The sequence below is a fragment of the Pogoniulus pusillus genome, chromosome 24, assembly GCF_015220805.1.
Source record: "Pogoniulus pusillus isolate bPogPus1 chromosome 24, bPogPus1.pri, whole genome shotgun sequence".
NCBI classification, from domain to species: Eukaryota; Metazoa; Chordata; class Aves; order Piciformes; family Lybiidae; genus Pogoniulus; species Pogoniulus pusillus.
Window position 1 is genome coordinate 14,391,563 of NC_087287.1, and position 13,449 is coordinate 14,405,011.

A 13,449-nucleotide genomic window follows, 5' to 3' on the forward strand; every position below is an offset into this window, starting at 1 on the left:
ATGACATAATGAACAAAATTATGCTTTTAATATGCAAGGGGGTGCATTTAGGGTTTAGTTTGTTGGGTTTTTTCCCCTTTAATTCAAGCAAAACATAGAGAATACTGTGATATTTTTGTTTCAGGGACCCATGCAGAACACAGCTGACATTTCAAAGCCTGCCCATTTTTTTCTTCACCCCAAAGGAAAACACAATAGCTACAAGAAACAGACAAGCAAAAAAGATGCAGAAACATAGAAAACTGGCAACATTAAGAATCATATCAAAGCAAAGACAGTTGGGATACGGGCCCTTGTACAGAAAGTCATGTGAAAAGTCACATCCTGCCTCCTCAACCTGCATTAAAACCTGCCAACAGCTGTGATATCTGGTCAGAGAAGCTTTTAAGAATAACTTCTAAAAACCATTCACAAGAAGATTTCAGAATTAGTGTTCTTTGCCTAGGTTTGCTCTGCAGCTCATGTGTACTGAGTTACAGGCTAGGAAAGAACTAACAAACCATCATACAAGTAGCATTAACCACAGTAAAGCTGCATCTCCAAATCTGCGAAAGTTGGAGCTTCATAGATCCATACTAGAGGCCAGTTCAAATGCTTAATTTATGACTCTTTTGCTCATCTAGAAATAAAATTTTGGGTTAGTTTACCCTGGTATCCATTGCAGCTAAATCAAAGCACCTGTTCATGTGATCCTGTGCCAGCATGTCCTTGAAAAATGTACAGACACTGCAACTATAAAAATACATTTCTGCACTCTTTTACTGTCATCAAAAGTGAACTCCATAAAATGAATATGTACTGACTTCTACTAAAGATCAGGTTTCCTTCTTAAAGCTCTCATAGTCATTTACCAAATCCTCACTAAAAATTCAATTATGAACCGTATCAGAAGTCAAGGACACTATTATAAAACAATAATACAGAAGTAAAAGTGCAATCTAAACAGCCTAGCACCATTTTTTATCTTTTCACTTGCAAGTTCATTCATAAATATTTCTTTTTTCCATCTACAAATACCAGGGTTTGTATAGAACAAAACAGTATGCTATGTGTTATTAGGAAATAAAACAGTTGTATGATAAAAACCTGAAAGATGTGGAAGTGGTTTTATCTCTTCCATGCAACTAGACAAAAGCCAGTAGTGTGCTGCACTGAAACAATATTAGGAAAGCTTTGCTTTATCAGCAAACCAACATCTCAACCTTGGGATTTATAAATTCAGCTCGTTCTGACAGTTAAGTTAGTGATGATGCTTGAGGCCAACACAGTGCTCTTGAAAAAAAGTTAGAAATAAGTCTCCACATCCTTTCTCTAGGACTCTGCCACCACAGATAAAGTGATACTGAAATCAACCTCTCTCCTCCCAAACTTGCAGAGGAGTTTGTGCCAGGTGCATGAAGAGTCCAGAATGGAAAACCAGGAGTTACACAATTAAGAAACAACGAGAAATCTCAGAAGCAGTGACTGTTTGGCTTCTGACTGGACAATACAAGGGCTGATAAAGGCAGCTGTGGCACACAGTATATGCAAAATTGTGAAGGGTCATCACAGTATTTATTATTGGTCTCTTTTTTATTTTCCTAAATGAGCACAACTAGAATTTATCTTTTATAACATAAGTAATCACTTAAACTCTCTAAAACCATCACAAAGATTTTAAAATGTAGGAAGCCAAGCTTTAAAACCACTGAGATGATTTAAACCTGTAGGAGAAACCTGTATTAAATGCAACAATATTTTATACAAAGAGCACAAAGTCAAAAGTTAGCCAAAGCAGAGGCTTGGGGGAACAAAATGACTTGCTAGTAGCACTGACTAGAAGTCCTTAGCACAAGAAGTATCATCTTTAGCAAAACACAGAGTATTAAACAATTTTGTTCAGAAAAAAGTAAAATAGCCTCTATTTTCCATTAGTGTGTTTCCTGAACTATTAGAAAACATTCCATCCTGATTTATAGTCATCAGAATCAACTTCACAGATAAATTATTCCTGGATTCCCAGAAGACATTCAATGACCCAGTTCAAATTTCACAATCTTGTATTCAGCCCAATAGACTGTGCTTGATTAGATGCACATTAGCTCCCTCACACAACCTTAGAAATGATAGTATTGTGGCAACTGAATATATAGTTATAAATTCAATAGACAAGAGTCTTGCTTTCTGGATCTCTTCAAAACCACACAAATTCTCAGCTCCCTGCACAAATAGACAGAAAAAAACCAAAACAAACAAACAAAGACTCAGAAAAAATTGTCCAAAAATTGCCTGCATTACAGCACTTCAAACATACAAAGCATTTCCTTTTCTTTACAGAAGGAAACAAAACAGGAGACTGTTAAACAACAGATCAGTTAAGTGGCTCTGAGCTACTTCACTTCCGTGCCTTACAGGGCTGCTACATTGGTCCAAATTTTATTTTCTCTCTGATAGGAAGCCAATTCAGCAGTGACATAAAAAACTCTTAAGAAGAAGTGTGCTGTAGTTAACTGCAAGGACAAACACCAGCCAATCACATTTGAAAACCAGATCTGATCTCTCATGGCAATCCAGAGAGATTTTCTTCATTCAGCACCATTCTGATGTCACAGTTTTTATCTCCCCAATGGGTTACTACCTTGTCTCTCTAAAAAAAAAAAAAAAGGCAAACAAGCAGGCAGACAAGACCCAAAGCTTTAGCTTTTCATATTAACAACTCTAAAAAGAACCTCAGAAGACTATCCAAGCTCTTCTTCTCTTCATGCAATACTATGAGCCTCACACAAATCATTCCTCACAGGTATCAGCAGGCTAACCATGAACACAAGTAATACTGCTTGAAAACATCATTCCATCTATGTGAACTCCATCTATTCAAACATTTCTTACTGTTTACCCCACTAGTCTACAAAATCCAGAAGTGAAAAATCTACTTGGTAAAAGCAGGAGGATTCTAAGACCAGAACCTAACTATTTTACAGCACAGCAGAGACATTACTGTAAAACACACCATTTATGGCACTCTAAGATTTCCACTGGAGGCTAATACAGACAAGTTAAAGGAATATAAACTGAGTCCATAATGTAAGTCAAATAAAAAAAAATTGCCATACTTTTGCTATCATTTGTTTTCTACCAACTGCTCAAAAGTACTTGTACTGCAGTATAATGGGAATGACAGAAGAACATTAACACATTTAGAAGTACTACACTGAGCTCTGTCATGCAGTTGTTCAGTAAATAGCATGTAATGATACTTCAGAGGTAAAAAACATGTGAGAGGAAAGAGGGAAAGACATCCAAAATAAATTCTCTACAGCTGATTAAATGCACTGAAGGTTAAATGGATACTGTAGACAACCCTTTATTAGGGCCCTTAAAAGCACTAATGTTGCAGAAAAATTGGCTTACAGATCAGCTAGCTAAGACTGAAGCATTTAAAGAATAACTCCCCTAAAACTTTAATCACTTCAGGCCTTAACTGGCTGATCTTCAACCCAGTTTGTCTCTTACATCTTAAGCAGTAAAAAATTCAAGTATCTGATTTTTTTTCCTAGAAAAAATGCCTTATGCTAAAGTGGTAGAACAAAAATAGCACTAAAGTTATTGGCATTTGAATTTAAAAAGTATTACTTTTGACAGCATGTGTTACAATCTCCAGTGGCTCTGCACTGAAATACTCCAAAAGTTAAGGGTTCGCTATCTGAAAATCTGGCTGATCTTCAAATATCTTCAACTGAACAATAGAAATTCTGTTTTTCAATGCAACTCTAAAGACAAATTAGCTGGGGGGCTGTAGACAGGTTTCTTCTCCCTGATCCAATTGTGAAGCCCCAAAGCAGTGTTTATTCACCTAAGATCTTGGAGATGTAGCTGTTACTTGTAAGTCATGTATGTCATGAAGTGGAAACCTGTACAGGCCTATCAAGTTGGGTTTTACCAAAAGACTGTGACCTACTAGGTCAAAATAGAGACATATTTTGAAAATACATAAATGTTATTCCTCATTTTCCCATGTCTCAGGTTAGTTGAAATTTCATAGAAGACATATGTTCCAGAGTACTCCAAATTCCTTTCTTTCCCCACCCTCTGCCAAGGGTTTGAATGGAGAGGAGAAGGTGCAAAAACTGCTTCCCCCCCACCCTGCAGGCTTGAAGGGGACACAGCAGGAGGCACCTTTCCACACATGTGCTGACTCGTGTGGGAGCCCGCGCTGGATTCGGGCTGCTGGACTGGCTGCGTTTTTGTGCCCAGTATAAAATGGCAAATGGACACTTTGTCTAGAACAGGATAAACAGAACAAGGGAGAAGGCAAGGGGGTTCTCACCTTGAAAGAGTTCCCACCTTGACAGAGTTCCTGGCAGGACAGGTTCCTGCAGTGACAGACTTCCCATTTTGGACCATCCTCGTTTTTGGGCAGCTCCTACCTTTTCACACAGCTCTTGGTTTTACACCACCCTTGCCTATGGATGGCTCTCCCCAGTTTTGCACCATTCTGTCTAAACTTGTAAGCTGGCAAATCCTGCAGTCCTCTTGAGAGAGGTGCCAGTAGCACCCAGACCCAGCTACTCTTGGACCTTATCAGCAGCCAACTTCCTGGCTGCCTTCTAGACTGGGGAACCCCAGCAGTTTGGCTCTCCCCTGCCATTGCCGACGCAGCGCCGCTTCCACGAATCCCCATCTTGTGGCAGCCGTGTCTCTAGATGTTTCTGAGTTTGGTGGCTTTGCCACTTGCCTTGGGCTTCTGCCACATGGATCCAGACTACTGGATCTTGCTTGCAGTGTCAGAATCGGTTGAGCCACAGGTATTCAGCAATCATCCTTTGCTGGATTTTTACATCTCACCTCTGTGAGTAAAGCCTGCTGTTCCCTTAATTCTCTGCTCAGCCTGATTGATAGTGGGGTAAAGCTATGTTTATAGCTTAGCCTTTTCCATTTCCTGACTTCGTAATTTATCCATAACATCCTTTTGAAGAATCTCTGATCGAATTAGAATCTGTAAATAAACCCCAACTAGTTTTGTATATAGTTTGGGGGTGGGGTTTTCAAGCACATAAAATAATTCTATTTTTATAGTTCCTGAGTTGGCCACATCAATTCCTTGCCTCCATGACAACATATTTTGCATTTAAGAGATTGTATCTGAAGCTATTCAAATGGTGCAGAAGTCTGAAGACATACAGCACAGATAAGGCTCTGCACAAACTCTTCCTCCTCCTGCAGACTCCTACCAGACCTCCAAGGGGTACATACAGACTTTCTTCAGAAGTATTTCTCTTTACATCATAATCCATGTAAGCTATCTTCAAAGAACTTCATTAAATAACAGTTTTTACAATTTACAAACACCTTTAAGTAATTATTTGATAGCTATTTAGCTTGTAGAAAACTCTCCACTCATTTCCATGACTGCACATACTAGATAAGGATGTTACTAACTTGTGACATTATTACTACCATCTCTGGTTATAATGGGAAATTCTCTTCCCTGCTACTCAAACTGCAGAAACATATGGCATCTAGCTTAAACGTATCTATTTCTAGGTACAACTTTCATTGGCTTAATTAGCGTTAGCCTTCCAACACTGAGTAAAGCAGATAACATTTAGTTTAGCTAATTTAGCCCCGAGACAAAGATGAGTTTATAGTGTAATATTACATACCAAAGCTTCTTCCTTTGATTCGCAACAATGATGTCTAACAAGGTGTACAGGAGAACTAAAATTGGTTTATAAATAAGAAAAATATGCAGAAATATAAAGTCAACTCACTCAACAAATACACTTTCTCAACAACTCTTCCTGCAAGTGAGAACAAGAAGTCTGATTGTCCTAATTCAAAACTACACTATATATCTCAGTTGATTTTAGAGAGTTATTTTTAAACTTAAACTGCATCTGTGCAAAGCTGAAATAACTTCTCCATAACAGACTATGGAGAAAAGAATCACGGGGGGCAACTACCAGATTGGTATGTTCCAAATGCATTCTTTTGAAAACAGGACAGCTTAAATGCTTTACTGAGCCAAATACTTTATTAACATTGAGAAAGACTATAAATCTCTCTTTACTCTTTAAATTCAGCATACATCCATTAAACTTGAAGAAAGTCACTTTGACTTGTATTTGTCAGCAAACTGCAGATGGAATGTTATTTGTGAGAGAACTGAAGACGCTCAGATTTCAAAATGACATTATAAAACACTGTTTCCTATATACCTCTTAAATAATGCAAAAAAGGTTCTAGCAAATGAAGGAAGAGCTTCTTACAGCTTTTAAAGCAAACAGTCAGGATGTATGAACAGGCATCATACCTTATTCTAAGTTACATCACATGATTCAACAAACTTTTAAAAAGAATTAGTGCCTTTAAAGGGTCAGAATCTCCTCACTTGCCCTGCTGGTCACACTGCTCTTACTGCAGCCCAAAACCAGGGCAAATGTGGTGCTTTAGACACATTTCGTCTCTCCCTCACCTCCCTTAGTGTCCTGCAAGGCTAATAGGCCTATCACATGTCCCAGTCTGCCCCACCCTTCTGCTGATGGGGAAGCAAGGGTGGGAAGAAGACAAAGGCTTGGGCCATTATGTCCCCTCCCAAAGTGTACCCACAGGTGCTCAGGCATTTGGTGTCTTGCCCAAGTAAAGGTGAGCAAGCCCTGGTTTCACCTAATATGGTCAGTTTTGCAAATGCCATTTTGATTGGTGAGTCTCTGAGGCCAAAAGAGCCATTACACTCAGGCAAGTGATATAAATTGACCTAAGCTGCAAGCAGTTGAGCTGCTTCTGCCTGGCTGCTTCTATGTTTGTGCCTCTGCCTCACTGCTCTTGGACAATGTTCTGCTCTGCCTTGTGCTTCAGACCAGCTTAGCCCTGATGTTTTGGTCTTGAACTACTGGGAAACATAAGTGTCTCAGGTTTCCCAGGAGAAGGCATTTAAGAGCCTCACATTGTGGCAAGAAGTGCCACTTTGTGCTCTCTGCACAGCTGCAAGAGATCCTACCTGCACCTCTGCAAACTTCCATGCCAAGAGGAACCAGAACCAGACCAGAGATAATCTGCCTCTTTCCCAGTGTCCTGGGAAGATCTGGAAGCCTTTCAACAGCCAAGCAGTCTCTGGCTCCTTTGTGGCAGCGTTGAAATTTCTACTCCACTCCAGTGAATAGCACAGACTTTCCCTAGGGCTCCAGGCTATGTAAGTGGGGCAAAATCATGTTGTGGCTAAACTTCTCCAATTCTTCTGATTCTCCTAAATGAACAAATTGCCCATAAGCATCCTTGTGAAGATTTTCCCAACCGAATTATAACTCAAATTTAACTAATTTGTTAAATTTGTTAGTTGTGGGTAGGGCTTTCTGGAAATAAAAATAAATACAGATTCTATAATTCCTGCCTCACTAATTGCTCCAACTAAATCACTTAGCACACAGATGGGTCACAGTGCATTCAAAGACAAACCAGCTCAAATTCTAATAGCTACTGTGCCATTTGTTGAGGTGCTTAAACGTGTCCAGAGAAGGGCATCAAGGATGGTGAGGGGGCTGGAGCACAGCCCTGTGAGGAGAGGCTGAGGGAACTGGGGGTGTTCAGCCTGGAGAAGGCTCATGGCAGACCTCATTGCTGTCTACAACTACCTGAAAGGAGGTTGCAGCCAGGTGGGGTTCATCTCTTCTCCCAGGTACCCAGTGACAGAACAAGAGGACACAGTCTCAAGCTGTGCTAGAGTAGGTTTAGGCTGGACATTAGGAAGAAATTCTTTATGGAAAGAATGATTAGCATTGGAACAGGCTGCCCAGGGAGGTGGAGTCCCCATCCTTGGAGGTGTTTAAGAGAAGGCATGGCACTAAGTGCCATGGGTTAGTTAATTAGAAGGGTTAGGTGATAGGTTGGACTCGATGATCCTAGAGGTCTTTTCCAATATGGTTAATTCTGTGATAATTATCAACAATCCATTATAAAAACCTTCAAGTACATGTAAGTGACTCACCAAATTTTCTGTATTCAGTTAGAATAAAGTTAAAAGCTATTAAACCATTAGAGAAATGGCAAATGCAGAATGTAAGATGAAGGAAAATCTTGAGCATCTCTCCTATGAAGAGAGATTGAGAGAGCTGGGGCTGTTTAGTCTGGAGCAGATTGAGAGGGAATCTCACCAATGTCTATATATATCTGAGTGGTGGGTGTCAAGTGGATGGGGCCAATTTCTTTTTGGTGGTAACAGATATAAGACAAGGAGCAACAGGGACAAATTTGAACATAGAAGGTTTCACCTCAACATGAGGAGAAACTTCTTTACAGTGAGGGTGACAGAGCACTGGAACAAGCTGCCCAGAGAACTTGTACAGTTGCCTTCTCTGAAGACTTTCCAAACCCATTTGGATGTGTTCCTGTGTGGAGTACCCTAAGGAATCTTGGTTTTGCAGGGTGGTTGGACTCAGTCTCTGGAAGTCCCTTCCTGCCTCTAATGTTCTGTGATTAATCTCTTAAGGTAATTTGATGAGATGCTGACAAGCAGAATCTCCAAGAAGATATGATGACTGAGACCTACTGACACTATCTTTCCCTCATGGCTTTGCTCACCACCAGCAGAAAATACACAATTTATTTCACAAGATAAATTAAAACACTTGACTTCAATAAAATTCTGTAGAACATATTTCTGTTGAACTTTGGACAGTGTGTTTATGCCATAACTCATGTTTGTTAAACAAGGCCAGCACACAGTAACATGTTGCACACATAAAAGTTGAAACCATTTATTGAAGTACCTCTTAATCCTTTATTACTGAGTATATACACACTGAATGTAGTGCTCCTCAGTAAAGTTCAAACTGCAAGAACAGTTGGTAAAGGCCCAATTTTCTACATACTTGTGACAAATTAACGAAACTACAAACACAGGCTAAAAGTTGAAACAGGGTCATCATCTTTCCTAGAGAATGGCATCATTTTGGGACTACTTGTCACTCACTTAGGGGCAGGTCCACTGGGCACAGTTTTCCCCATTTTCATCCATTTTTCAAAAGTGGGCTCAACGGTGAAAAATAATATTTAACTTAAAAATTACCTGCACAATTCAACTCTCTACATTGTCCTAATGTGGGTCTCAGAAATCTGATTATGTGAATTCAAGCCTAGAATGGTGGAGGCAGGTAAGGCTGGACAAAAAGAAGGGCCCTCCACAGAAACCTGAGAGGTTTTTGTCTAGGTTTTGGCTGGAGCTTGGACTAACTGTATCTCTACAAGCTCTGAAGTTCTCAAGGGGTGCAAACAGTTATTTTCTAAGTTAAAGTATTAAGATCTAGGGATGTGGGGTTGGTCATTTCCATTACTTCTCCCAAGCTTTGGTTTATAAGATGTCAGCACACTGAATGGGAAATAACTACTAGGCCATATCATCCATTAGATGCCAAGACAAACTGCCTGATTCAACCTGTTTTGTTGGGGTTTTTTGTTTAGTTTTTTTAGAGGGGCTGGTGTGGTGGTTTTTTGGTTGGTTAGGGTTTTTTTGGGGGGTGGTGGTAAAATAAAGAAAAACCAAGTGTCCAAATCACAGGCAAACAGTTTGTATTTTAAAAAGGCAGGGAGGAAGGAGAGAAGACAGCAAGATCTTCACCAATCACTAGGTGAAGAGCTCCACAATTCATGGCAGAAAAACTAACTTTGATAGAAGACTAGGCTCAAAATAGGAATCTCTTTTCAGTCCTACTGCTAAGCTTCAAAAGCTTTAACACTTTTTTCCTTCATTAAAACAGAGTTTACTATGCTTTTCAGTTAGAAGCCATGGCACTTTTTCCATACGAGAGAATCCATACAGTTTCACAAAGATCCTTCACTCAGGAAATGTACTTCAAAGGATTTTAACTCAAAGAACTCCTAGAAACTATATCATAAATATTCCTGTATCTAGGGATCATAAATATGCCTAATTCTATCATAAATACACCTGCATCTATTCTCATATATATTTATGTCAATCAACCAAGGTTTGCCTAATATTAAAGCTGCCCTTAAAGTGAGATACAGAAAACAGTAAGCTTGTCTCCATTCCTTTCCATGAATGTTTTCATTTTACAGCCAACCAAAACCTTGAAAAACATCACACTGCCAAGATGTAACTTTCATAACTGATTTACTTAATACTAGATCTTTGCAATATCTCTCTCATCAATCTTAATTAAAACTTTATTACCAGATTTAGAAAATAAATAAAAATTTGAGTAAATCTGCTGATTGGCTGAACTGATATCCTTAATTTTCAACTAGTCAGATTTCACTTCAGATGAAAAGTTTAAAGCCTTAATGGCTTTGCCTAATGAGTTATTTGCTAATTGATTCAGAAATAATGTTTTGTTCAAGCAAGAAAAATAAATCTTTTTTTTTCCCTTCAGAAACTTCATTCTTGTAGTGCTATCATCTTACAATTAAACGGGAAATAATATTTGGGTGCAGACATACCACTTAAAAAGCTTCAGGGCTTTAAGAGAAGCTGCACTTATTTGTTTCGAAATATCATTGGAAAACTAACATGTTACTTTTTCAGAAATAAGTAAGGGAGATTTGTACAACAAATCTTAATATGACTCAAAAATCTTGCAGTTGTTTAAGGTAAGCTCAAACCACTTAGCTTAACTCCATTTTAAAAACACCACAATACCCCTGAGCCTTGGCATCAGAGTTTATTTCTCTTCCTATGAACTACAACTGCGTGTAGTATATAAAAAAGCCACTTATCTGAGCTCAGTCAGCAGTCATCAAGCATATGCTAGCTAGGCATGCATTAAGTAGAGAATTACCAGCTAGAGCAAACAGCAATTGCTATACAGAGTGGTATAATGTTGTAAGAGTAGTAGAAACACTTCAGAGAAAGCAGGAGCTTCCATTGTTTCAGCACGGCATTACATTGCCAAACGTTTTATTATGCAACTGCACCACAAGTGCTGTAACCATCCGTCACATGTATCAGAAATACTGCTTACTCCAGTAATTAATGTATGACATCCCCCCCAAAGCATAAGGTTTATGTTTGGCTATGAAGAAATGAAAACCATACTGTTGAAGAAAACGAGCAAGCAGCCGTGTACACCAGCAAAGTAACTTGTAACTCTGCCACACCAGAGAGCAGCCATAAACACCAAGATTCACTCCCCTCTCTCTGGAGTAGACAGCACATGGCCAACAGCATGCCATGACAAAGCAAGTGAGCTGAGCACTAGTTGAAAGGTATCACATCAGTACAAGGTTGCCATTTTTGCTATATCTGTGTAATAAATTCATTGAAGAGTCAGTGTGCTTACTGCCTGCAGCTGATTCTGTCACACAGTAAAAAGACTTGTATTGCAACATTTCCTACGGGTCTCCTTCTATAGCTCATCCTGTCACAGAAGTTCCTAAGTTCACAGCAGTTAAGTTTCACTCTGACTTCTCAGAAACCTAATTTACAGAGTATGACCACAGCACTTCACTTCTTTGCAGGATTTTTAGAGTTTAGAGTTTAAAGAATCCATGATCCAGATAAGCAAGACCTAACTTTCTACTGCATTTCACAATATGAGACCAAGAAGGGAAAAAAGCAGCACTTTGTGAATTCTCAGAGGGCATTTAGAACAGATCACTGCACACCAGCCTTGCTCCACGTACCATTTTTGTATGTGCCCATAATGTCACCCAGCAGTGATAAAATACTGGGTTAAGACAGATCATTTTAACCAAGCCACTTGACTGGGATATTACTTTGAACTCTTCATTTTAATCTACAATATATGACCACATATTTGCATTTGAGTATGAGAATGAAAAATCTCCTGCCTGCTGAAGGACGCTTCTAAAAATGTAGTCAATAATGAGTTTACTGACACAAATATACATCTACAGAATAAATTATTATTAAGTGTTATTACTATCTACTGCCTCTACTCATGTAATTTCCACCCATTCCCCTGTCATCTTGGATAATGCTGATTACTGCATGAGGGCAGATGCATCTTCCAACAGTATAAGTAAGAAGAAAACTTACCAACTCTATTCCCTGTGGAAAAGGAGTATCGTCCCAGTCCTTCTGAGGAAATCTTTGTATTATCTTTCCCAAACCTTCTGTTGGACCTGCTAAAAAATAAAATTTCATTACTTAAAGGCAAACTCGTGGAATTTAAGTTGTTCTAAATTTGATACTATTTTCAGAATATAGCCAAGTTTAGGAAATGTTTGGCCACAAGAGGCAGAACAAGCTCCTCAAACGTGTCTTGCAAATCTAGTAACACCAGGAGTCACTAGATGAAACAAAGCCGTAAGCTGCAATCAGCCTATACCCATTATGAATGCTTTCAAAATGACAGATGATTACAGGTAATTCCCACAAATCTTGCCCTTTCCTACAGGAAAAACCCACAAATTCTTTATCTTACAAATATACTGATTTCTGATGGCAACTGCTTTAACATGGGCATGTATCTCACAAGCACATCACAGTATTATCAGGGTTGGAAGAGACCTCACAGATCATCAAGTCCAACCCTTTACCACAGAGCTCAAGACTAGACCATGGCACCAAGTGCCACGTCCAATCCTGCCTTGAACAGCTCCAGGGACGGCGACTCCACCACCTCCCCGGGCAGCCCATTCCAGTGTCCAATGACTCTCTCAGTGAAAAACTTTCTCCTCACCTCCAGCCTAAATTTCCCCTGGCGCAGCCTGAGGCTGTGTCCTCTCGTTCTGGTGCTGGCCACCTGAGAGAAGAGAGCAACCTCCTCCTGGCCACAACCACCCTTCAGGTAGTTGTAGACAGCAATAAGATCACCCCTGAGCCTCCTCTTCTCCAGGCTAAACAATCCCAGCTCCCTCAGCCTCACATGCCTTGCACAGTAAACCAAAGAAAACAAGGTTTCTGTGGTAACATTACCTATCCACCAGTCTTCACTTGACTATCACTTAAATGTAATTTCAGAGAAAGCAAACACACACGTTTCAATCCGTGGGTGCAGACAAGATGCCAAAATACCATTTCTTCCCTCTACTTCAAAGGGAAGTAAAAAACATCAGGGCTAACAAGTTACGTCCTCTTCGTTAAGACAGTACCCTGCCCAGTGGTCAGCAGTTACACTCAAACTGACCAAGCAGAACACACGCAGCTCAAGACTACCACTTTATTTGCATTCCCTTAACCAGTATGTGCATCATAGGTGAAAAGGGGTAGATAAGGAGGCAAGTTTTAGATAAAAATTTTATTTGAAACAAGAACAGATACCTAAGAACATAGCTTTCATTAAAGTATACACAGAGCTTCCTAATTGGCAAAGCTGAAACTTGCAATCACTTAAAATATCTTTTAATGGTTTTCATCATCTATGCTGACCCATTGCATTCTACTGGGTCACCCTTCCTCTAAAGTCATATTACAAAACTTGAATATTAAACATTACCATTTTAAAATATTTTCTTGTGAAATTCCTTCAGTACTCTAAAACAGTACAAAAT

The 13,449-nt window shown here is 39.4% G+C and overlaps 2 protein-coding genes across 8 annotated transcripts in view; one reads left to right on the forward strand and one right to left on the reverse strand.

Moving 5' to 3' along the window:
• SBF2 (SET binding factor 2) overlaps positions 1–13,449 on the reverse strand; it is a 195,226-nt gene that overhangs the window by 148,419 nt on the left and 33,358 nt on the right. For 6 of the 7 annotated variants that reach the window (XM_064163720.1, XM_064163723.1, XM_064163722.1 and 3 more), the window contains exon 2: positions 11,993–12,081. In XM_064163720.1, the coding sequence (XP_064019790.1) occupies positions 11,993–12,081 (89 nt within the window). The remainder of the gene's footprint in view (positions 1–11,992; positions 12,082–13,449) is intronic. The other variant, XM_064163718.1, reaches the window with a different exon arrangement.
• Positions 1–13,449, forward strand: part of ADM (adrenomedullin) — a 115,135-nt gene that overhangs the window by 59,355 nt on the left and 42,331 nt on the right. The window lies entirely within an intron of this gene.